The sequence below is a fragment of the Lonchura striata genome, chromosome 20 (assembly GCF_046129695.1).
Source record: "Lonchura striata isolate bLonStr1 chromosome 20, bLonStr1.mat, whole genome shotgun sequence".
NCBI classification, from domain to species: Eukaryota; Metazoa; Chordata; class Aves; order Passeriformes; family Estrildidae; genus Lonchura; species Lonchura striata.
The window spans coordinates 1649975-1675358 of NC_134622.1; the positions used below are offsets into that span (position 1 = coordinate 1649975).

At 52.2% G+C, this 25384-nt stretch overlaps 1 protein-coding gene across 3 annotated transcripts in view; it reads left to right on the forward strand.

Moving 5' to 3' along the window:
• Positions 1–22215, forward strand: part of LOC110472027 (S-adenosyl-L-methionine-dependent tRNA 4-demethylwyosine synthase TYW1) — a 95378-nt gene extending 73163 nt beyond the window's left edge. For 2 of the 3 annotated variants that reach the window (XM_077787467.1, XM_077787466.1), the window contains exons 15-16: positions 2758–2868; positions 10274–11992. In XM_077787467.1, the coding sequence (XP_077643593.1) occupies positions 2758–2868; positions 10274–10672 (510 nt within the window). In that variant the 3' untranslated portion in view covers positions 10673–11992. Of the gene's footprint in view, positions 1–2757; positions 2869–10273; positions 11993–21206 lie in introns of those variants that run through there. The other variant, XM_077787468.1, reaches the window with a different exon arrangement.
• The last annotated feature ends 3169 nt before the right edge of the window (positions 22216–25384 follow it).

Sequence of the window (25384 nt, forward strand, 5' to 3'; positions counted from 1 at the left end):
CTCCTCTTCCTCTGTGTTCTCCTCATGACTGGAGTGGAGTAACAGCTGCTTTTTGTGACAACACCGAGTGTGGAGCATCCTGGGCTGCTTTTATATCCTGATGCTTTAGATCGTTAAATTCTCACGGCTTAAGCTCTTTATTTCTTGTTTTGCTGTGCTTATGAGAGGATCTCCTGGGGCCCTATTGTACAACAAATACAAATAATCCATGAATAAAACAGCCTGACTGTTTGTACTGCAGGCAGTCTGCAAGGATTGCTCCCAGATAACGTTTTGGGATATTACTCATTTTGATCTGTGCCTTCTACCAGTGTTTCTCTGCTCAACAGCACTGCAGAGATGTTGCCCTCTGGAAAGAGGCTTCTCCAGATTAATTTCTGATTTTTCTACCTGGTTGCTCTCTGCCTTTGGCAGAGTTTCAGTTTCCTTCTGTGCTCTCCCTGCCCAGCTGTGGTGAGTTCTGCAGGTTATGGGGTAGCTCAGGTGTTGCAGTGGTGCACACAGAGGCTGCAGTTGTTTCTCGGCAGGGCTGCCCCGGGGGGGAGAAGCCCTTTAAATTCTCTGATAGCACGTTTAGTTTTATGAAGTCCTTGACCTTAAACTTCTCAATGAGCTGGGATGTGAATTGGAGAGCAGTAAAATGAGATTTAAACGGGAGAAAGCCCCACTTCCCTGCCTGGGAGGATGTGCTGCTCTCACTGGGGCTGCTGTGAAACAGGACCAGTTATGTTAAATACAAACTGGTATTTACTGGTGCCTTGAAGCTGCTGCACTTGTTCCCCACTGGGAGCTGCCCTTTGGGGAGCCAGTTCTCGTTAATTGGTATCCAATCATTGCACAGGATTGACGGGTGTGTGCACTGCAGATTTTCCTTCTCAGATCTTTTCCCTCTACTTTCTTCTTCCCCTGTATGTGCAAACACCGTGTTTATTTTTCTGTATTAGCTCCTCTACTGTTCTCTCTTCAGTAATTAACAGTTGATTTCCTGCTTGTCTCTTGACCTTTCTTTTGCCAATCCATTCAAATCACAAGAATTTCTTGTTCTTTAAATATCTGCTTAAATGCCATGTGTAGAGGTCAGCTGGTTTAGTTCTTGACATATTTGGAAGAAGATGTTCCTGGTGTTCATTTGTTTCTCTTCTAGTTATTGCTTAGTAAATAACCTAGAAGGTTTGCATAGCAAATTGGTGTAAAATTACTTTTCCCCCTGTGGAACACACAGAAATGGGGGGTAGGTGAGTGATACCTTGATTTTTATACAGAGGACAGAATTCACTGACGTGGCAGTCAGTTTCTGAAGGACTAAAATGTTCCTTCTCTGGGCACCGTGTGCCAGGGCCTCCCCTCCCTCACAGGGAGGAATTTCTTCCTCCTGGTCCTGTCCCTCCATCCCCTGTCCCAAGTCTCTCTCCATCTTTCCTGTAGCTCATTCAGGTTCTGCAAGACCACAGTTAGGTGACCCCAAATCTCCTCCTCTCCAGGTGAACATTCCCAGCTCTCCCAGCCTTTCCTCCCAGCAGAGCTGCTCCATCCTTGCTCATCCTGGAGCCTCCTCTGGGCTCCTCCAGCAGCTCCAGCTCCTCCTGTGCTGGGCCCAGGGCTGGGGCACTCTGCAGGTGGGGTCTCACCTGGGCACAGGGGCAGAATCCCAATCTCTCCCCTGATGCCCACACTGGGATCAGTATTTACATTTTCCAGTCCACAGTATGCAGGAACAGCAAAGGAGTTAATCCAAACTGCAGATTTGTCAGAAAATTGCTCTATAAATAACAATAAATTCCAAAAATAAGTGAAATAGAACATCAGTAGAAGATGAAGGAAACAAGTGGCTGTGAGGAGTGAGGAGTGGATTTGTTCCATGGTCAAGTGCTTGTGTTGAGAGGCCTTTTGTCACCAGTGACTCCTTTGGAGAGCAGCCCTTGGAGTGAAAATCAGAATAACTCCAAGCAGAGAAGTTCTGGGAACTGCTCCCAGGGAACAGGGACAGGAGGAGAGGGAATGGCCTTAGGCTGGGCCAGGGCAGGCTCAGGGTGGATTTTGGGGAAATTTCTTCACTGAAAGGTTGTCAAACACAGAACCAGGCTGTGCAGGGAGGTGGTGGAGGGGTTTAACAGCCCTGTGGATGTGGCACTTGGGGACATGAGGCAGTGGTGGCCTTGGCAGTGCTGGGTCAAGGTTGGACTCGATGTTTTGAGGGCTTTTCGAACATAAATCATTCCATGTTTCTGTGAGAGTCCCCAGTGCTGATCCAGCTGGAGGCACTAAAACATCTGTAAATGATAGGGAGGTTTTGTGCCTGGGGAAGCAAATCTGAGAGACATTTCCTGCTTATTTTGCCATTGAGTTAAACCCCTGTTTAACAAAACAAAGTGCCTGGGATGTGAGGTCTGCAGAGGGAGGATTTGTGTGGCACCAGGTGGCTCAGCCCAGGTGAACGGAGCAGATTTCCTCAAGGAACAGGTTTGCTTCGGTCTCTGAGTTCTTAGAATAAAATAATTATTTCATTTCTTTTTCCTGTTTGAATCTGTATGCAAGACTGGAACATCTTCCCTGGATCAGAATGGGATGTCAATGGGATTTTTCCTTTGTTCCTGGGTCAGCATGGAATGTCAGTGGAATTTTTCCCTTGTTCCTTGGTCAGCATGGGATATTAATGGGATTTTTCCTTTGTTCCTGGGTCAGAATGAGATGTCAATGGAATTTTTCCCTGTTCCTGGGTCAGCATGGGATATTAATGGGATTTTTCCTTTATTCCAGCAACAACGCACTGTTTATAGGCTGACCCTGGTGAAAGCTTGGAATGTGGATGAACTCAAAGCTTATGCTGACCTGATATCCCTTGGGAAACCAGACTTCATTGAGGTCAAGGTGAGCTACATGGAGCTGTTTAAGTTTTTCCAGCAGTATTTTCCATTGTTTTGTCCCCATTTTCCCCTTGCCTTTAGTCTAAACTTTCTGAGTGAGTCAAATTCTTCTGAAGTGATGCATAAGAAACTCCTCTCTTGCTTTTAATATTAGTGAATGTGTAGTGTTTTCTAGTATCCTGTGTGTGCCTTTGGAGCAGGTTTGCCTGTGCCACAAACCAAACTTTAGACCAGCCAGCCTCGATTTCTGCCCAACAGACTCATCACTCTCTGGCCTTTCTTTGTATTTCTGTGAAAACAAAGGTAACAGAATAATCAGAGACAAAGATAAATAGATATTCTTTCTTTATACCAACTATCAGTTAAAACAAAATATTCCAGGTTCAGCTGGTAGTTTGGGGTAGGATTCTTCCCATCCTGGTCTTGAGGTTTGCCAGGGAAAAGGTGGAAAGTTCAGTGATGTGTTTGTGTTTGGCTGGATTTGAGGGCTGCCAGCAGATGTGAGATACAACAGGGCAGGAGGGGCTTTATCGTGGGCTTAATCAATTCAATAAATAGAGACTGTAAAAAAACCTTACAAACTTATAAAAAAGGCACTTCCCACATGCTCTGAGCATTTTCACCCAGCAGCTCCTGCAGAGAGCACAGCAGTTTATGCAACTCTGTTACTCCTGGACTGTCCTTTTTCTTTTCTCTTTTCCTTCTCTTGAATATATTTTTTAACTTTCTTTCATTTTTTAACCTTTTCTTTTATATTTTTTAACCTTTTTATACTACTGCTATGAAAAAAAAGCCTGGATTTTGCTGTGAAGGTTTGATACCTTCTGTCAGCATGGAGAGTTTTTCTCTCTAGGCATGCTGCTAAAGTTGGGAGCTTCACCCTTGCTCGGCTTTGGAGTTTGGTTTGGAGAAAACCCCTCGGTTTTCCACCTTCCTGGGTGTTTCCCTGGCTGTGCAGGATCGTGCCAGGGAGGGGAGGGCAGGGATGGAGCAGAGGCTGTGGGGCTGGTTCTGCCTGGGGCATTAATGTTAATTAGTGAGATCAGGCGGTGCCAATGGATGTTCCAGCACTGATTCCCCCAGGAACTCTCCAGGGCAAACATCTGTCTCCCTGCTCTTCCCTGTGCCTCCCAGTGCCACAGTCCTGGCACAGTCCAGCTCTACCCTGGAAAAAGCCTGCCTTGCTCTGCCAAGGAAATAGAGGGTCACAGGTGAGGGCTCACAGGTGTACTCCTGGTGCTCCTCCAGCTGGGACAGGGAAATTCATGGATTTTGAACCCTGTCTGTGGGAGCTGGGACAGGGAAATTCATGGATTTTGAACCCTGTCTGTGGAGCTGGACAGGGATATTCATAGATCTCTGAACCCTGTCTGTAGGAGGTGAAACAGGGGTTTATCTGGATTTCTGAATCCTGTCTGTGGGAGATGGGACATGGAAATTCATGGATTTTTGAACCCTGTCTGTGGGAGCTGGGACAGGGAAATTCATGGATTTCTGAACCCTATTCTGGGAGCTCTGAACACAGCTCTCCTGTGAGGTGGGACAGGGAGGGGCTGGCTAACATTCCCAGAATCCAGCAGTGGGATGGTGGCACTGGAGGTCCAGCCTCAAACTGTGCTGCTCACACAACATTTGAGACTTGGCATTTTTCCCCAAAACACTTGGTATTTTTGACTGTAAGTAATTTTTTGTGTTCCTTTGGGAATAAAGCATACTTGGGATGTGCATAGGCCTCAGCATTCCTTTCTCCAGCCCCTCAGTGTGCCAGGGTAAAAAGCCAAGGACCAGGTGGTGCTCAGAGCCAGCCAGCAAAGAGTGATGAGGAGATTGTGCAAAGCTCTGCCTGACAATGGGGCTGAGCTTGGGGATTTTCTGGTTGAAGACTTGGGATAAATGATGTCCATTTCAGATGAAGGAGCTAATCCAGTGTTGCTCCAGAGAGGCTCAGGGGGTGGATGGAGAGAGATTTAGATTCTTGCAGGGCTTAATGCTTGTTCTCATTTCCATGAGTGCTCACAGTGCTGTAACTCTGTGGGACCCCATTCTCCCACTTAAGCCAACAGTAAAGGGAGACTCAGTCATTAAAAATGCATCAAATTGATTTATTGCCTTAATCTGTTCTAATGCCAGTGTGTCACTGTCACACTTGTAGAGAGCTGATGGTTGTATTTAAGGTTTGGAACAAGCCAGAACTCCTTTCATTCCCATGCTGCCATCTTTGGGTTCTGAAAGCCAGAGGTTTGTTTGATGTACAGCATTTTTGTGTCCAGGGCAGGGAACGGAGCTGGGAAGGGGCTGAGCCCCAGGAGCAGCTGAGGGAGCTGGGAAGGGGCTCAGCCTGGAGAAAAGGAGGCTCAGGGGGACCTTGTGGCTCTGCACAGCTCCTGCCAGGAGGGGACAGCCGGGGGGTCGGGCTCTGCTCCAGGGAACAGGGACAGGAGGAGAGGGAATGGCCTCAGGCTGGGCCAGGGGAGGCTCAGGGAGGATTTTGGGGAAATTTCTTCACTGAAAGGAAGGCCAGGCCCTGGCACAGGCTGTGCAGGGCAGGGGTGGAGCCCCCATCCCTGGAGGGATGTGAAAGATGACTGGACATGGCACTTGGGGACATGGGTTAGGGTGAGCTCAGCAGTGCTAGGTCAGTGACTGGGCTCAGCCTGAGGGGTCTGTCCTTGCTGAATTCTAGAATCATGGAATGGTTTGGGTTGAAAGGGACATTAAAGCCCATTCAGTGCCACTCCTGCTGTGCTCCAAGCCCCATCCAGCCTGGCCTCAGACACTGCCAGGGATCCAGGGGCAGCTACAGCTGCTCTGGGCAGAGTGAAGCTTTGGCACTCAGCTCACAGCATTGGTGTGAGCTCCAGCCTGAGCAGAGCCTTCCTGCTTCCCCCTATCCCTCAGAATTTAAGGAAGAAACCCAAGGCTGCCAGGCTGGCCCTTTATCCCAAGCCTGTCCATGCCATGGTGTCTGAGGGCAGGACTTGGGCACAGCAGGGATCCAAGTCATGGCAGAGAATCTTCCAAGCCTTTGTGAAGGTTTTCAGTCACTAGGAAGCTCTTTCCCTGCTTGCTGATTTTGTTCATGTAGTTGGATAATCTCAGTGTCCAGCCCAGCTCCTGCAGATCCTCCAGTACCAGAGGCTTGGCTGCAGAACTGAAGTGACCCAAGTACATGTGTGCAAGGAAGGGCCAGAGGGAGGTGTCTGTCCCAGTCTGCTCACTCTTGTCAAATTAAACAGTAAAGATTATTTAATTGCTTAAAATAATGAGGAAAATGAGCTGTGCCTTAATGAGTTTTTAATTGCATGCAGTAAGAGGTGATTGCCCCCACCTGTCAAACATCCATTCAGAATCCTGTTGCCATCCCAGCTGAAATTTAGATGAAGAGGTGAAGCTGAATCACCCATTTTGGTGCCTGCTGTGAATAAACCTAAGCAATGTATGATTTTCACACCTGAAAAAAGACCAGCATTGGCCACTTGCTGCTAGAGAATCACAGAGTCATTTGGGCTGGGAGGGACCTGCAGGACTGAATCCAACCACTCCCAGCACTGCCAATGTCCCCAGGTGCCACATCCATACATCTGTTAAATCCCTCCAGGAATGGGGACTGCACCACCCTTTCCATGAAGAATTTTTCCCTGATGTCCACCCTGAGCCTCCCCTGGCCCAGCCTGAGGCCGTTCCCTCTCCTCCTGTCCCTGTTCCCTGGAGCAGAGCCCGACCCCCCGGCTGTCCCCTCCTGTCAGGAGCTGTGCAGAGCCACAAGGCCCCCCTGAGCCTCCTTTTCTCCAGGCTGATGGGTGGAAACCATCTCCAGTCCTCCCTGCAGACTGAAGTGACACAAAGGATTGATGGCCTTTGTTAAATCAGCTTGAAAGTGATGATTAAAAGCAGCCAAGGAGTCAAATCCTGGCTGAATCCACTGCAGCAGGAGCCTTGTGAGGCCTTGTGGCTGTAATTTGGGGAGTGCTGCTACTCAGCTCAGGAATGTTTTCATTGCAGAGATGGCAATCAGTGTGGCATTGAGGCTTTTGATATTTGTCTGGGGTCATGGCTGGCCCAGATTTTAAACAGTGTCTCTGTCACTCAGCAGCTTGGCCTACACTTCGTTCTCTGTTAATTTGCACGAGCCTCAATTAAATTTATAATTTGTGGGCCCAGAGTGAAGAGAATTGTTTTGTTCAGTAATTCAATTGGGAAGTCTGGAGTGCGAGTGGAGAAACAAAGCACTGTCAGCTGTAGTTGTTTCCTTCAGAGCCCTGCTGGTTGAAAGGAGTGCTGGCTGTCTGCATCCCGGGGCAGGAGCCAGGTCCTGGGGGCAGGAATGTGCTTCCCTTGCTTCCCACAGCATCAGCAGCCACCCTGGCACAGGTTCTGAGCAATCCACTTGTGCTCAATCAGCTCCCTTAGAGCCGAAAATCAGCCCTGGGCCCAGCACAGGAGGAGCTGGAGCTGCTGGAGGAGCCCAGAGGAGGCTCCAGGATGAGCAAGGATGGAGCAGCTCTGCTGGGAGGAAAGGATGGGAGGGCTGGGAACATTTGGGGTGACCTCAGTGTGACCTTCCAGGACTTGAAGGGAGCTTGCAGGAAAGATGGAGAGAGACTTTGGACAAGGGCCTGGAGGGACATGACAGGGAATGGCTGTGTCCAGAGGGAAGGGATGGATGGGATACTGGGAATTAGGAATTGCTCCTGGCAGGGTGGGCAGGCTCTGGCACAGGTGCCCAGAGCAGCTGTGGCTGCCCCTGGATCCCTGGCAGTGCCCAAGGCCAGGCTGGACAGGGCTGGGAGCAGCCTGGGACAGTGGGAGGGGTCCCTGCCATGGCAGGGGTGGCACTGGATGGGATTTAAGGTCCTTTCCAATCCAACCCATTCCATGATTCTGTGAACTCCATAGAGTGCCCAGCACAATTGCTCTGGATTCATCCTGGCAGAACCAGAAGAGCTGTGATGCTTTTCAAAGGCTTCTGCTTTTCAAGGTACTTGGCCAGAGCTCTGTGGATTAGGCTGCTCAAAGCATCCTTATTAAGCAGGTAATTAAGAGGCAGAATCGTTGCTGTTCCTGCCACAGGGAGGTTGGGGAGAGAGCTCCGGGTGAACAATGGGATCCTTTCCTTTTTAATTCTTGATGTCTTAATAACTGTCTTCATGTACTCCTGCAAAGCGGAACGTGACCGCCCTCATCAACTCCACATGGGTTTTAAGTGCTATCAGCTGTTAATTAAATCCAGTTTGAAGAAGTTGGGGAAGTTGAAAGCTGCTTTCCTTCGGTGTGCTGGAAGCTGATTCCCATTGATTTGTGCTGGGAATTAATCAGCCAGCCAAGCGCTCAGTTATTCCATTTGCCTCTGTGCTTCCTTTGCTTGTAAACGATACCTTTGTAGTTTGCTGAGAGCATGAATCATGTTGGGGCTTCTGAAGAATCTCCCCCCTCTATACTCATACATTTCTCATGCTGCTCAAATCATAATCTGGATAATGAGTGCAGAGAGAATATTGCTGTGTGTCTCCAGCTTAACTTTGGGGAACCAATGAGGATATGGTAAGAGAGGAGTATAAGGTGAGGCAAATAGCTTATGAGTCTATCAGGGAAAAAGGAGGGGGGAATAATATAAATAACAAATGGGGTGTCAAGGGCAACAAGACAGACACAGAACTCTCTGGAGAAAGGGGCAGGGATAGGGAGGATTGACAACTTGGAAGGGAGGAGGTTAGGGAAGGGCTTGGGAAAACTGGCAACTGGGAAAGGGAGGGGATTAGGCAGGAGAACAGGGGCAAACATGGATTCAAAGCAAAACACAGCACAACAGGGATCCAAACCCCTGATTTGAGTGGCTGGCTGCTCTGATATAACACTGACTAATCAAGAACAAACATGTTTAAACTCTGGGTTCAGACTTACAGAGCTAAAAAAGCCTGCTCCTGTTGAGCACTCCCTGGCTTGTGGCCTGTCAGTCTTCCTTCAGGCTGGCTCTGAGTTATGGTGCCTAGGCAGATTAATGGGGGGAGTCCCTCATAAATTTATGGGTGAGAAAGTAATTGCTTCCAAAACTTGTAGAGTTCCCAAGTAGCAGCAGGCTGTTGCTCCTGCAGCCTGTGTGTGCACTGTGCTCTGTTTGAAAATGTTGGCAAAGATTTGTCTGCACGTTCCATGTCCAAGGAAGTGCAGGTAAATCAGGAATTAGGAGCATGGTGGCAAGCTGGAGCAGGTGCCACACATGAACCTGGATGCAAATTCCATTTAAAGAGGTCAAAGTGTTCTTCCCAGGGGGAAAACCACAAGCAGGCCAGACATAACATCCATGAAAGTGTAAGGAGGGAGGGAGGAAAGGAGGAAGTGACATCATGGCTGAGACTAAATCAGTAATTTGGGAGGTTCAGGTGATCACATCTCCAAATTAGGAGTAGCTGGTCCCTGAGTGGTGAGGCAGGATAAGGCAGGGCTGGACATGGCACTCAGTGCTCTCAGCTGGGTGACACAGTGGAGACTGGTCACAGGCTGGACTCAGTGATCCTGGAGGATTTTTCCAGCCTCAGGAATTCTGGATTCAGAAGCTGAATGGGGTGGATGGGCTGGGGAAGAGCTGGAGCTGTTGCACTCCCTGAGCAGTCCCCCAGAGCAGCAGTGCTCATGTCCTGGCTCTGTGTGGGGACAGAGGGACACGAGTCTTGCTCTGGGCTCTCTGTCCATGTGAGCTGGGGGGGTTGGGGAGGGAGCTGGAGCAGGAGCCCTGTTTCCCTGGCACCCCAGGATCTGCAGGGGAGGTGTCCTTGAATGATGTCACCTCTCAGGGTCAGTTCTGGGGGGGCCTCCAGAACATGACCCAGAAGCTGCTTCCCAAAGCTCCAGTGGTCCCACCAGGGAGGGACTGAGCTTTGTGTCAGTCTCTCCTGTGCCAGGGATGCTCCCAGTGCCCATCACCTCCATGGGCACGGGGTGGCTACGGCCCACCCAAGGACCTGCTGGGTTTGGGTACAGGTACAGGAGGGTAGGGCAGAAATCACAGCCTGGGCTTGGAAGGAAGAGGCCCAGAGCTCGTTCCCTCTGTGGCACATGGACAGGATGTCTGGGACTGTCTCACTGACAGGGCATTGGTTGCCCATGGGACTCTTCAGACTTGTCATGTTTCCAACCCCTTGGTCACTTGAGAGCATCCTGCTTTTTCCTGTTCAAGCAGTGTTGCAGGATCAAGGCCAGCCTGTGTGTCACTGCTGGGGACACCTGGCACGGTGCTTTGGGGGTGTGTCACTGCAGGAGGGACCCATTTTGGTGCCATCTCCAGATCTGTGACCTTGCCGTGGGGTTGGGTGTGAGGGGGCAGAGCCGCAGCTGCAGGTTCTGCTGTGGCTGGCACTGCCAGGGCTGGGGGGCTGAGCTGAGCTGACTGTCCCATTTCCCTGTGTCCCCAGGGTGTGACCTACTGCGGGGAGAGCTCTGCCAGCAGCCTGACCATGGCCAACGTGCCGTGGCACGGGGAGGTGGTGAGCTTCGTGCGGGAGCTGGCGCGGCTGCTCCCGGACTACGGCATCGCCTGCGAGCACGAGCACTCCAACTGCCTGCTGCTGGCCCACAGCAAGGTGAGCCTGCCTGGGGAGGGCACTGCTGCCTTCTCTGCTTCTAACAGCCTTCTTCTCCTAGGCTGGAAGAGCCCTCTGGGGTCTTTGTGTGCAGCCCAGCAGTGCCAAGGCCACCCCTGCCCCATGTGCCCAAGTGCCACATGCACACCTGTGTTAAACCCCTCCAGGGATGGGGCTCCACCCCTGCCCTGCGCAGCCCATTTTCACTGCAGCTGGCCCCCAGACAGATAATAATTAGCATTCCATGATTCACAGAAGGCTGATCAATTGCTTTATTGTATTAAACCCATTGCTTTTTTATACAGTTACAATACAGCTGGACTTGATTGGTCCTTCAGTCAAAACCCATCACCATTGGCAAATTAAGAAACCATCCTTTGGTAAACAAATCTCCGCAACACATTCCACATGTTCCCAACAACAGGTGCAGCAGGTTGAGATAAGAATGGCTTCTCATTCTTTTGTCTGATCTTCTCACAGACTTTTCCCAGAGAGGCCTGGAAAAGTTGTGTTTCTCTCTGTGGCCAGAGAGCTGCTGCCACAGTCCATTCCAAAGCTTCCCACTAGCCAGGAGAATCCATGGTGTGCCCAGGATTCCAGCCCTTCACACCCCCGGATGCCACTCGGAGCCAAGGGATGCTCTGTTATTTTCCTGTTGCTCTGAGCCACCTCTCCAGAGGCAGAATCACCACATTTGAATCACAGAACCACAGAATCATTTGGGCTGGAAAAGCCCAACCACTCCCCCAGCGCTGCCAAGGCCACCACTGCCCCATGTCCCCAAGTGCCACAGGGCTGTTAAACCCCTCCAGGGGTGGGGACTCCACCACTGCCCTGGGCAGCTGTGCCAGGGCTGGACAGCAAATTCCAGGAAGGAATTTCCCCAAAATCCACCCTGAGCCTCCCCTGGCCCAGCCTGAGGCTGTTCCCTCTCCTCCTGTCCCTGTTCCCTGGAGCAGAGCCCGACCCCCCGGCTGTCCCCTCCTGTCAGGAGCTGTGCAGAGCCACAAGGTCCCCCTGAGCCTCCTTTTCTCCAGGCTGAGCCCCTTCCCAGCTGCCTCAGCCTCTCCTGGGGCTCAGCCCTTTCCCAGCTCTGTACCCTCTTCTGGACATGCTCCAGCCCCTCAGGGTCTGCATTGTCATGACAGCTTCTCTGAGCAGCCTCTGCCAGGGCCTCACCACCCTCATGGTAAAACAATATTATATCCAATGGAAATTGACCCTGCTGCTATTTAAACCCATCAGCCCTTGCATTAGGTCCTGCTGGAAATGTTCATCACTATCTCCCCTTCAAGTACTGGAAAGGAAATCAAATACAAGTGAAATGCCAAAAAATATGTTTAAAGGATGCAGGAAATTAAAAATAATGAGTACATATTTGCTTTCTGAGCTTCAGAAAAGATTAATAGAACGATAGCAGAAAAAGATAATAGTATGCCTGCTGAGCACCTGGTCAAATTGTAGATTTCTGGAATGCTTTGGAAGGACCCTAAAGGGTTGGAAGGACCTTAAAGCCCATCCCATTCCATGGGCAGGGACACCTCCCACTGTCCCAGGCTGCTCCCAGCCCTGTCCAGCCTGGCCTTGGGCACTGCCAGGGATCCAGGGGCAGCCACAGCTGCTCTGGGCACCTGTACCAAGGGCTGCCCACCCAGGGAGGAACTTCTCCTGAATATCCAATCTAAATCTACTTTGGAATCTGCAAAGAAAGCAGGTGGGAAGGAGCAGAGAAAACCAGGACACCTGGCACTGGTTGTGTTTGATCTCACCTTAAATTGGTTTTATTTACAGCCTCACTCCTGGCTGTTGCCACTGGCAACTGTTCCTGAGAAAGCAAAACCTCCTTTTGCATTGTAAAGTCCAGGAAAGCAAACAAACAGATTGCAGAAACCTTCTTGAGGCAGAATTTAAGTAACACCATTAGCAAAGAGAATAAATTGGTACCTGTCCAGGAGGAATTCAACAGCTGCTTCTACTTCCACAGCCATTAGCAGAGGGTGTCTGTGGGAAACAATCTGTCCTCAGTGCTAAAATAGCTAATAAAAAATAAATTTATTTCCATTAGGGTTTAATTTTTGAGTTTCAGGCTCTAGTGGAGAATATAATCTGTCAGTGCCTATTATTTGCAGGAAAACCTGTGCTCTGGGATTGATTAAACTGGAGTGAGTAATTGCAAAATCAAAGGAGTGTTTAAAAAATTAAGGAGTTGCAGGAGAAGTGTAATAAAAACCATTAAGAAATGTGATTTATTTAACTGTGTTTTCCTAGGTCTGAGTTTGGAGGTGTTCAAACAATGCTCCTGATAAAGTTGAATGCTGCCATTGAACACCAGCCTGTAGGAAAGAGTCTGGGAGTGTCAGGAATAATTCATCCTGCAGCTGCTGCCTGGGATGGATGGCACTCGTTGATTGGCACCTGCTTGTGATGAGTGACAGTTCAGGACTTGAGCTCTGAAGTCTGGCAGGGGCAGGGATTTAGGGAGAAAGGGGATTTTAAGGGTCCCATTTGAACCTCAGAGAGCTTTGGATCCCTGGGGAGCTCAAAAAAGTCCTAAAAACTGAATCCTCACAGCAAGGTGTTGGATTTGCACTTACCCTTCCCACAGCCCTAAAGTTCACCCCAGAGAACAACCCCTGTGCTCTGCTCCCCAGTAGTGTTGGAAACAGAAAAAGGTTTAATAAAAGGCAAAATAACAAAGCTCTTACAGAGAAAAACTGAGTTAGGGACAAGAGGCTCTTGCTCTTGCTAAAACACTCCACAAAAGTGATTATTTCCTTTGTTCTCTTCTTTTTCTAGTGAATTACCTTTTGTCATCTGTCCAATTGGCAGCCCCAGGTTTGAGGTGAAGTCTCAAAGGTCCTATGAGGTGTCTTTTTAGCAAATTGAGGAGGGAAACTTCTGGGCTTTTTTTCCTTTTTAAGCAGACAGGATAATTTGGTCACTCCATCAACAGGGGGCACATTCCTACACAACAGTGCTGAATTCTTGAGTGATTCTCTTTGCTTTTGAGTAAATCCCATAAACCATGGTCACAAAAATGGGATTTATGGCATCACTTTGAACTAATGGGATGAGATACTGACACAGCAGCAACTTTCTAATGGAACAGCTAATTCCAGGGACCTTTTCCAGAGAGAGGCCTGAGGCTGCTGCTGTTCCTGGCTGGGACAGTCAGTGCACCCGCAGGAGGACCAAAAGAGCTCCTGAGAGTGCTGCAGCTGCCTCGCAGGGAGGATTTCTCTGAAGGAAATTCAATATCTTGGTCATTTCTGGACTAAGTCCCTGTGCCCTATGGCGCTGGATTTGCTTTCCATGCGTGTTCCACCCTTGTGTCCTTGTCCTGAAGCACTTCCAGCCCGTTTTCTTCATTAACCCTTTCCCCCCTGGAGCAGGTGGTTGTTTTCCAGCTCCCTGGGGCTTTATAACACCTGATTCAGTGGGTGCTGAGGCACTGGGATCCCAGAGCTCTGGGGCAGGACAGGAGGGTTCCATGTCCCAGCATCCCTGTGACCCCAGGGCTGATTTCTGTCTCACTGGGGGATGCACAGCTCAGGGAATGCTCCCAAAATTCCAGTGCCTGCTCTGTCTGGAGGTCTCAGCTCACAGGGTGGCATGAGTAGTGTGGGCTCAGCACCCTGCTGCCATCAGCCCTTTATGCTTTAATTAATCTGATAGGTCTGGGATTGGTTGGAAAAGCCCTCCAAGATCAAGTCCAACTGTCCACCCAGCAGCACCACCATGTCCCCACATGCCACATCCATTTGCCTTTGGGACACTTCCAGGCATGGGGACTCCAGCCCTGCCCTGGGCAGCTGTGCCAGGCTCTTACCACCCTTTCAGTGAGGAAATTTTCCCTGATATCTAACCTGAACCTCCCCTGGCACAATTTGTGACTGTTTTCTCTTGTCCTGTCCCTTGTTCCTGGGAGAAGGGACCAACAGCCCCCAGAAAGACTGCACAAGCAGTGTCCATCCCTGGATCCAGACACTCCCTCGTGCTCCAGCCCTTCCTTGCCTCACCAGCTGGATTCTCTCCCTGTTGGATGTGGTCTGGGATAGCCTTGTGTTCTCCAGCATAGCAGGGTCATCCACAAAGGGACAGGTTTTTGGGGACATCCCTTCAATAAGTTCATTTCCCATACCCAAACACCCTTGTGAGGGTGGGCAGGCCCTGGCACAGGTGCCCAGAGCAGCTGTGGCTGCCCCTGGATCCCTGGCAGTGCCCAAGGCCAGGCTGGACAGGGCTGGGAGCAGCCTGGGATCATGGAAGGTGACATGGCAGGGGTGGGATGGGCTTTAAGGTCCCTTCCCACCCAAGCCAATCCAGGATTCTGTGTGGCTGTAGTGTTGGGGGTATCACAGCACCTCCAGGGCAGGTGTTGGGGACAGGGAACGGCCTGGCCAGAGGTGCCCATCCCTGTCCTTCAGCCACAAAACCATCCCAGCCAGGAGGCATTTGGCCTTTTCCTGCTGGGGTGGGCCTGGGCAGCTCCAGAGCTCGGGGACAGGCACTGAAATGTTCCATGCTGAGCATCCCACGCTGAGCATCCCAGCTATATTTAGGGAGGAAAAGGAAGCACTTCACTCCCAGCTGCACATCCCCTGACAAGGGGTGCATCAGGGACAAAGAGTCCATCACGTTCAGTTCCTTCCTGCCTCTGTCCTTCAGAGAGTGGCAGCTGTCCTTGTGATCCAGATCCAGGGACAGCATCACGGGGAGACTTGGAGGCAGAGGGTCACAAAGAGATGAACATCCCGGGATCTGTAGCAGAGCAGGGGATGGTGTGGAGCCCAGGTGTGGACAGGGTGACCCCAGGTGTGGACAGGGTGACCCCAGGTGTGACCAAAGTGTCTCAGCAGCCGAGCAGCCTCCTTAGAGCAGCTGTGAATGGTGGAATTCCCGAAGGTTTTCTCCCTTTCCCGTGTCTCCTGGCAGCAGGAAGGTGGCTCTGCTGGGCTGGCTGTCAGTGATGAGAAGCAGTTCTCCGTTGTGCTGAAGTTACCTGGCTTCCATCCCTGGGAGTGGGAGCTGCCCAGGTGAAGACCTGGCTCCCTGGGCAGCTGGGCAGGGATTAAAAACCCCAAATCTGACATAAGGAACCTTCCCTTGGAACAACACCCCGGGGTCAGGGGGATCAGCACAGGGACTGTGGCACTGCTGGGCTCACTTCAGGGCAGTTCAGGCTGTCCCACTCTTTGGGGATCCAGAACAGTGAATGAATTCAATCTGCAGAGCAGTGAATTCCATCTCCAAGCATTCCATGTGCTGCCTCTGGAGGTGTTCCCTGTGCCCTGACACCTCCAATGGCTGCTGAGCACAGGCTGAAGTCCCTGAGGGTGAACTGCAGGGCTGCTCCTTGTTCCCAGCTAAAACTGATGGGCATTGTGGTGCTGGCAGCTGCTCCCAGATCCTCTCTGCAGAGCTGCTGAGGCATTTAAGGCTTGGATATTCCCAGGTCTGTGTCCCTGGGCTAGTTTTCCTTCAGCCCCATGGACTGGGCTGTGGAGAGGCTGTGTGCCTGGCATCCCACTGCTTATGGGATCAGAGTCAGGGGATGGTTTGGGTGGGAAGAGACCTAAACCCCATCCAATACCACCCCCTCCATGGCCGGGACACCTCCCACTGTCCCAGGCTGCTCCAAGCCCTGTCCAGCCTGGCCTTGGGCACTGCCAGGGATCCAGGGGCAGCCCCAGCTCTCCTCTCCAGCCCGAGCAGCCCCGGCTCCCTCAGCCTTTCCTGGCACAGAGATGCTCCAGGCCCTCCTCATCCTCACACCTGAGCTGGCCCCGCTCCAGGAGCTGCTGTCCCTGAGGATGCAGGGCTGGACACAGCACCCAGAGCTGCCCCAGGGCTGGGATCCCTCCCTGACCTGCTGGGTCAGGACAATGAATTAATTACCAGTTCATTAACCTCCCTCTGCTTCCTGCTCAGGAGTGCAGGGATTGGGATCTTTGCAGGCTGGGAATGCCAAAAAATGAATGCCAAAAAATTCCCAAAAGTCTCTGTGCACCAAGTGCTTCATTGCTGGCTTTGGGTTTTTGTTTGGTTGGGTTGTTTTTTGGTTTTGTTTTTTGTGTGGCATTTGGGTTTGGTTTGGGATTTCTTGTGGGGGTTCTTTTGCATTTGTCTGTTTTGTTTTGGGGTTTGGTTTACTTTGGGAGGAGTCATAGGCTGCTTTGGTTTTTGTTTTTTGTTTGGTTTTGGTGAGCTTGGGTTGGGTTGGGGATTGGCTTGGAGGGCTCTTTTTGTTTGATTTGGGTTTGTTTTTTTTTTGCTTGCTTTTGGGTTTTTTTGGGTTTATTATATTAGGGGGAGGGATTTGGAGTTTTTTTCTGGCATTTCATTTGGGTTTGGGGTTTTGTTCCTGTTTTAGGATGTTTGGTTTTGGGAGTTTGGATTTTTGGGGGGAATTGTATTGTTTTCTTTTATTTTTGTTTATTGTGATTTTGGGGGTTCATCTTTTGGGGTGAGGTTTGTGGGGTTTTATCTATGGTTATTTTTGTTTTGTTTGGAAGGGGCAGGTTTTGGTTGTTCTGGGTTGGGGTTTTTGTTTGTTTGTGGGGTTTTTGTGGGGCTGACTCCTTGGTGTATGGTCTTTAAAACTTCGTGAAAATTTCCGGATTAAACCATTAAATCCTGTGCATCCCTCAGGGAAAATCCATCTGTTGGATTTGAGGGCTTTGTATCCTTGAATCCTCAACAGGACAAGAGGGAACAGCCTCAGGCTGGGCCAGGGGAGGCTCAGGAGGAGCCTCCTTGTGCCAGCATGGAGAAAAGACAACATTACCCTTGGTAGGACAAAATAATTGGTTTTAGCTGCCTTCCATTCCTCAGCATTCCCTGTGTCACATCCCAGCCTCTCTCCCATATTTTATCCTGTCAGATGCACCTGGGATTATTTCTCAGCAGTGCTCATGTCTGGGGGAATGTAGTGCATGGTCCTCCTGGATTGGCATTAATCTGTGCACATGTTCCCACCCCCCAAACTGCCTCTACTAATATGTTGATAAGAAAAGAAATCTGGAGCGTGGCTCTTCTTCAGGAATGTCGATGGATTTTGGGAGCAGGAGCTGCTCCTGCTGCAGTGAGAGCAGCTGTGAATCTGCTGCCTAAGAGGAGTATAGAATTGTCCTGGTCAGAGCCACTCCTGGACTTCAGGAGCAAAGGGAGGGCTCAGCCAGGCTCTGCAGATGCTTCCAGGGAACCTGGCTCTCCATTTAATCCCAGTTTCTGATTGGATATGTGGCTATATCCCAGTCTGGATGTATGGATCTGTCTTAGTTTGGATACATATCTCAGTTTGGGTCTATCCCAGTTTGGATCTATGGATCTATCTCAGTCTGGATGTTTGGATCTGTCCCAGCTTGGATACATGGATATATCCATGTCAGTTTGGATATATCCCAGTTCTGATACATGGCTATATCCCAGTCTGGATGTATGGATCTGTCCCAGTTTAGATACATGGATATATCCCAGTTTGGATATATGGATCTATCTCAGTTTGGATATGTCCCAGTTTGGATCTATGGATCTATCCCAGTTTGGATATGTGGATCTGCCTCAGTTTGGATATATCCCAGTTTGGATCTGTGGATGTATCTCAGTTTGGATATATCCCAGTTTGGATATATGGATCTATCCCAGTTTGGCTGTATGGATCTCTCCCAGTTTGCATATATGGATCCATGGATCTCTCCCAGTTTGGCTGGGGGCTCTGTGAGGGACAGGCCCTGTGGCCAGTGGTGTCCTGAGGTTAATGAATTGGTAATTAATTCATTGTCCTGACCCAGCAGGTCAGGGAGGGATCCCAGCCCTGGGGCAGCTCTGGGTGCTGTGTCCAGCCCTGCATCCTCAGGGACAGCAGCTCCTGGAGCGGGGCCAGCTCAGGTGTGAGGATGAGGAGGGCCTGGAGCATCTCTGTGCCAGGAAAGGCTGAGGGAGCCGGGGCTGCTCGGGCTGGAGAGGAGCCCCAGCTGAGAGGGGCCCTCAGGCCTGGCTGTCCCTGTGTGCAGGGAGGGCAGAGCAGGGCCCAGGCTCTGCTCCGGGGCCCAGCAGTGGCACCAGAGCCACGGGCAGGGCTGAGCCCAGGAGCTGCCCCTGCACAGGAGGCACAACTTCTGCCCTGGGCAGTGCCAGCCCTGCCCAGGCTGCCCAGGGAGGGGCTGGAGTCTCCCTCAGCGGGGATCCTGCCCAGCCTCTGCACACAATGCTGTGCCCTGGGCTCTGGGATGGCCCTGCCTCGGCAGGGAGGTGGCACAGGCACCTCTGGGCTCCCTCCCTGCCTGGGATTTAAAGTTTCCCCTCATTTCTGTGCCTCTTGTATCCCATCAGTAATGCCTGCCTGGAGCAGTGCTCCTTGCCCTGGAGGATCTGCAGAATTCCATCAGGGTTTTCCTGGCTGTGCACCCGTGCCACGTCTGTGTGGAGCAGTGGGTGCTGGGACCCTGGGGACTGGAGCTCAGGGGCTCCTGGAACCCCAAGGGAAACTCCTGAGTCACCCCAGGGCTGGGCAGAGCCCTCAGGGAGGGAGAGTTTCCCTCTGCAGCCCAGCCCAGGCCCAGCTGAAGGAGCTGTCACACTCTGTGGTTCCAGCTTAGGGAAGAACCAGGGGAGGGCTCCCAGCCATTTACCTTGTGTCCATATATTTATCACCCTGAAGGGCTCCACTGGCAGTGAACAGTTCTCTAAAACACCTGCCTGTGTTAGGCTGGGATCCCGGGGATGTTTAGGGTTGGCTCACCTGTTGTATGGATGCTGTGAAACTGCTTTGAGCTCTAAATCTTTGTTCCCCGTGGAACAATCACAACATTGTTAAATCCAAGCTGTAAATCCCAGTTGGGCAGTTGGGGCTGTTCTTCCCCACTCTGGGTTTGGGATTTATTCCTCAGCAGGAGCCATTTCTCCCCATGATACTCCTGCCCCTCTGGCACTGTGGTTCCTGGCTGTGCTGTCACTGCACTAGAAATGGTGGCTTTATATTGATTGATCTGCTCTGGAATGGATCCCAGCTTGGTTGTTCTGGTGGGAATGGGGTCACAAAATCACAGAGTGGCTCGGGGTGGGAAGGAAACTCAAAGCCCATCCAGTGCCACTCCTCACCCCTGGTGGGGAGCTCAGCTCTGCAGAGCCCCGATCCTCGTTGGGATCAGGATTTTTCCTTTACAGGTGACACGATATCTCCTCTGCCGCTGCTTTCCTGGTGGCCTCACACACGACCCCACCTTGGCACAAGAAAAATGAGCCTTGGGCACCTTGATTAATGCCAGGATTGGCTCCCAGTGCTGTGATTGTGCAGTGTCCCCTCCTGGCTCCAGCTCCAGCAGGGACGCGCTGTAATTCCATGGGCAGGGATGGAGGAGCATCAACCATGGCTGACTGCAGAATTTCAGGGGTGTCAGCAGTTTTCCCAACCAAAAAAGCTTTTAGCTCTTGGGCACAAAGTCAAGTGTCATTTGAAATGCACAGCCATCAAGTTTGGGGGGAAAAAAATCCACAATAACCAAGGAGCCGGTCTGTTTTCCCTCTTTTTTTGGATGAAATGCGTAATAAGCTCTTAGCTGAGATAAATCCTAATTAAAGCTTCAGCCAAGGCTGGGGCTAAATGGGCAGAGCATGTCTGGGAGACAAATGCAGCTCCAGCTTGTCAAAGTGAGCCATTCTTCAATGGAAAGAGGATTTGTGTCATTAAACCTCTTCATCTCCCCTGTTCCCAAACACAGCCCTCCTTCCCTGTCCACAGTCACTCAAATCCATCCCAAATCTGTCCCAATCCCTTGGCACGTCCCTCTGGTGCTGCCCTGGAGCCGCAGTCCCACGCTCAGGGTTGGGGTGACCTTGGCAAGGTCCCTCCTCGAGGGGTACCTGGGCGTGGCCCCAAACCCACCCCTGTCCTGCAGAGTTCTCCCAGCTCCCCACTCCCGTGGAAGTGTCAAGGGCAAGGTCAGAAGGCCTGGGAAGGTTTTGGGAGGCATTTTAGGATCCTGCCTCCTGAAAAGTGGAAGGGAAATTGGTACTTTGAAGGCTCCAGCAAAGCATCCAACAGTGCAGCCCTCATGGAGATCCTGGGACAGGTTGGAAGGGCCCTTAAAGCCCACCCAGTGCCACCCCTGCCATGGCAGGGACCCCTCCCACTGTCCCAGGCTGCTCCCAGTCCTGTCCAGCCTGGCCTTGGGCACTGCCAGGGATCCAGGGGCAGCCACAGCTGCTCTGGGAATTCCATCCCAGCCCCTCCCCACCCTCCCAGGGAACAATTCCTTCCCAATATCCCATCCATCCCTGCCCTCTGGCAGTGGGAGCCATTCCCTGTATCCTATCTCTCTAGCCCTTTTCCCTCTCCAGCTCTCCCAGAGCCCCTTCAGACCCTGAAAGGGCTCTGAGCTCTCCGTGGAGCCTTCTCCTCTTCAGGTGAGCACTCCCAGCCTGGCTCCAGAGCAGAGGGCTCCTCCTGGGAGCAGCTCCTGGGCCTCCTCTGGGCTCATTCCAACAGGATGAGGTTGTTCCAGTGCTGAGAATTCCAGAGCTGGAAGCAAATCTTTGGGGAGATCTCACAAGGGAGAGCAGAGGTGGAGAATTGGTTCTCTGCTGGCTTTGGGAGTTCCTCCCATTTTCCTGTTAAAGCTGGATCTTACAGGAGCCTCTGGCTGGCTTTAGCTGCACCTCCAGGTGATGCAGAATTAGTGAAACACCAGCTGGGGATCCTGGTTTGTCCCCAGCTCTGAGCACACGCTGCGTTTGGTGCTCCCTCACTGTCTCCTCTCTGCAGTTCCGGGTGGACGGCGAGTGGAGGACCTGGATTGACTACGGCCGCTTCCAGGAGCTGGTCAGGGAGCACCAGCGGAGCGGCGGCTCCAGGACCTTCACGGCGGCCGACTACACGGCCAGGACTCCTCCCTGGGCCCTCTTTGGCGCCAGGGAACGGGGCTTTGACCCCCTGGATGTGAGATTCCAGCGGAAGAACAAGGCACGGGACATCTCGGGGTGCTGAGGGCTGGGGCTGCCTCACCCTGGGCTTCCCCGGACTCCATTTCGGGCTGACACCATTTTGGACCAGCTGGATTATCCTGATGTTTGAGAAGAGGGTCAAGCCTGGATTTAACCCTTCCCTCCTGTTTTTAGGGCTTCCTGGATGAAAATATTGATAGCGTTCTTATCTCGAGATAAATCAGAACCGGTTCAGCAGCAGTGGGTGGGGGGCACTGCTGGGATCTCCCCAGTGGGGAATGGCTGGAGTGGGATGTGGGGCCAGAGGGTTCCTTGGACTCCTGTGTAAGGAGAGCCTGGCAGCAAAACATTCCACAGCCCTAAGGAAAAATGCCAGTGGATTTCAGCCCCACAAAGTTGGATCAGGGCCACAGCCAGACCCAGATCCAAAAGCTGATCCCTGCTGGGAGCATCATTTTAGGGACTTTGTTCAGATATTTTAAACACTGGTGACATTTCCTGTAAAAACCCCATTGCCAAGAAGCCAAACCTTGGGAATGGTGTAACAGCACCCCTATGGATACCAGCTGCAGCTTCTGATACCTCCCCAAGTGTCTTCGAACCTCATGGCTTTGGGAATGAGCTGTAGGAACAGTTTATCCCACTCCCAGCAGCCCTAAACACCAGGTCCAGTCCTTCAGGGCCCTGTCAGGCTCAGCTGGGTGTGCTCGGTGCTGTAGATGGAACATCCCTGGCATGGGGATTCCATTGCTTTTTAAAAGCAACCTCTTTTCTTAAGCTGTACAAAGAGTTTCTAAAGCAGAAGGAAAATAAAGGAGTTTTGCCTCTGGTGTGGCTGCTGAGCAGGGTCTGTCTGTCAGGGAGGGTGGGAGGTTGATTGGAAGGAGATGAGAAGCACAGATGTTGTATAAGAGCTTTCCTAACAGATGTGGGGTGGAAGGGAGAACACTGGGAGGGTCTGTGAGTGATGGATGGTGGGTGCCTTTCCTGAGGATGTTTTAAAAAAATCACAGAATCCCAGAATGGTTTGGGTTGAAGGAACCTTAAAGCCCATCCTGTTCTACCCCTGCCACAGCAGGGACACCTCCCACCGTCCCAGGCTGCTCCAAGCCCCATCCAGCCTGGCCTTGGGCACCTCCAGGGATGGGGACTCCAAACCTCCCTGGGCAGTTCCAGTGCCTGAGCACCTTTCCATGGGGAAATTCCTGCTGGTGTCCACCCTGATCCTCCCCTGGCCCAGCCTGAGGCTGTTCCCTCTCCTCCTGTCCCTGTTCCCTGGAGCAGAGCCCGACCCCCCGGCTGTCCCCTGCTGTCAGGAGCTGTGCAGAGCCACAAGGTCCCCCTGAGCCTCCTTTTCTCCAGGCTGAGCCCCTTCCCAGCTCCCTCAGCTGCTCCTGGGGTTCAGCCCTTCCCAGCTCTGTTCCCCACCCTGGACACAAGACTCCCATTAACCCTGGACCATCAGCTGGAATTTTGGGTGTGTTTGGTGTCCAGCAGGACCCACCCACATTCCCCTCGATGGATCCTGGCCCTTCAACACCTCTTCTCTTTCCTAAATTCCCTCCATCCCGTACCCACCTCCCTGGCAGAACCCTCCCAGTCCATCCCAGTTCCCTGCTGGCTGCTGCAGGAGCTGCTTTGGGAGAGGAGCCCCAGTGCTGGAGGATCCTGGGGCTGCCACAGGAATCAGCTCGTGGTGTGAGGTGCTCCATAACTCTGACGGTGCCTTCCCTCAAGAATCCAGGGGGGCTTCAAAGAAAAATTGTGTTTGCTCTGTCCTTAGCATTGGTGCCATTTCTTCTGCAGCCCTCCAGGACACCCAGTCCCTGTCAGGGTCCCAGCTCCACGGGGCTCAGCTGGAAGGACTTGCTGGAGCTGAGAGGCCTCTGATGTCCTCTGATGCTCCCTGTGCTCCCTCCATTCCTCTCCCTGGTGCTCCCCGTGTTCCCTCCAACCTTTTTGATCTTCCCTGTGCTCCCTCCCTCCATCTCCTGGTTTCCCCTTTGTCCTCACACTCCCTCCATCCTTCCTTATCCTCTCTGTGTCCCTGCGTTCCCTCCTTCCTCTCCCTGCTCCTCCCCGCTGGCGCTGGGCAGGGAGGGCACTGCAGGGGACAGCGTGGGTGACACGGGGTCAGTGCCACGGTGTTCCCATGGGAATTGGCACCTGCCATGGCCTAGAACGGGGCTTTCCCCTGCCCTGTTGGACAGCCAGGCAGGGTGGAACCAGCACACCCACCTGGGCCACAGCTGGAGCTGCTCCGGAGCAGCTGGGGCAGGATTTGCTCCTGCAGTGCCACAGGAATTGCCTCGTGCTCAGAGTGAATCTTCCAGTGCCCAAATCCCTCCAGGCTGTGCTCACACCCAGCACTTCCAGAGGGACCAGAGAACACAAGTCCCCAGAACAGAACCTTCGGGCTGTTTGGGGACACCTGGAACTGGGGACCTGGCTGGCACAGTTGGAGCTCTGGGACCCTGCTCTGGGACCCTGCTCTGGGGCCCTGCTCTGGGATCCTGCTCTGGGATTCTGCTCTGGGATCATGATCCAGGATCCTGCTCTGGGACCCTGCTCTGGGATCCTGCTCTGGGATTCTGGGACCCTGCTCTGGTTCTCTGCTCTGGGATCCTGCTCTGGGACCCTGCTCTAGGATCCTGCTCCAGGATTCTGCTCTGGGACCCTGCTGAATTGCTGCCCTCCAACAGCAGCACCTTGTGGGTCTCAGATTCAGTCAAAGAAAGAAACAGAGAGTTTCTATCCAGGCAGAAGCCTGGGAAAGAGCTGGAAAAGAATGTAAATAATTCTTTATATCTCTTGTTTTTCACATTTTTTATAGTTAAGTTCTGTCACTGTGTGTCAAGCACTCTGCACCAATGCTGTGGGTTGTTTTCACTTCAGAACCAATGGAGTTGGCCCTCACAGAGCTCTGTATAAAGAGTGTTGTATTTTGAATAAACTGGAGTTTTATTCTCACAGCCTTCTGAGTCAGTCTCTTCATTCCTGTCCTGCCTCAACAGCGACAGCACCTCCTGCCTCACCTGGAACTGCTCCTGGTGGAGCTAAAAGGGGCTGGGATTGCTCGGGGAGGCTTTCAGGGCCTGGGATGCACTCCGGGAAAAAGTGCCCGAGTTCAGGGAGGGTTTCTGTTCTGCCAAGGGCAGTGAAAGCTCCTGGCCAGGGAGAACCTCTCGGGTGTCACAGTCCAGGACCAGCCCTAAGTGTTCTTCACTCAATACCTGTAATCCCAGCCCCTTTTCCATGGGGTGTGATCTGGATCACAGCCCACGGTACTGCTGGGGTTCCCCATCCTCCCTCCTGCCCCCGAGGCTGCCCAGGACCCCCAGAGAGCTGCCCCCGCTCTGGTTCAGGGCTTTTGCCAAAGGCAAGGCTCAGAGCGTGTCCTGGCTGCCCCTTCCTGCAAAGGGGGGCCTGGTGCTTCCAAACCCAACCTGAAAGTTCCATCCGAGGGGCAAAATGGGCAAAAATCACTTCAACCTCTTAAAGCCAGGGAGGATTTGAGGAGCCCTGAGGACTCCTGGGCCTGGGCCAGTCCCCCTTCCCTGGCACAGCCTGGACCCCTCCTGGCTGCTCCAGGGGCTCTTCCCAGCTGTGCTCCCGCTGGATCCTGACTCAGGCCTGAGTCACCTGCAACGGGGGCTGTGTTTCAGTTTGGAATGAGGATAAATATATTTGTTTCCAAAAACCCTCCAGCAGGAAAACATTCCCCCAAGCACAGCATTGTCATCCATCAGCTTTGGCTTCATCTGGCTCCGCTCCTAAATAATTTATGATGTTGAAGTTGCTGCTGTGCCCTGAAGGGGAAGGAAGAAGAGATGGGAATTAATTGTAGGAAGGGCATCGTCCTCATTTTGTCACCTGCAGACTGAGACAGGAGGGAGGGACTCGACCCAGCCAGACTGGGGACAAGGGATGGAGGGACAGGACACGGGGAATGGCTCCCACTGCCAGAGGGCAGGGCTGGGTAGGAGATTGGGAATTGGG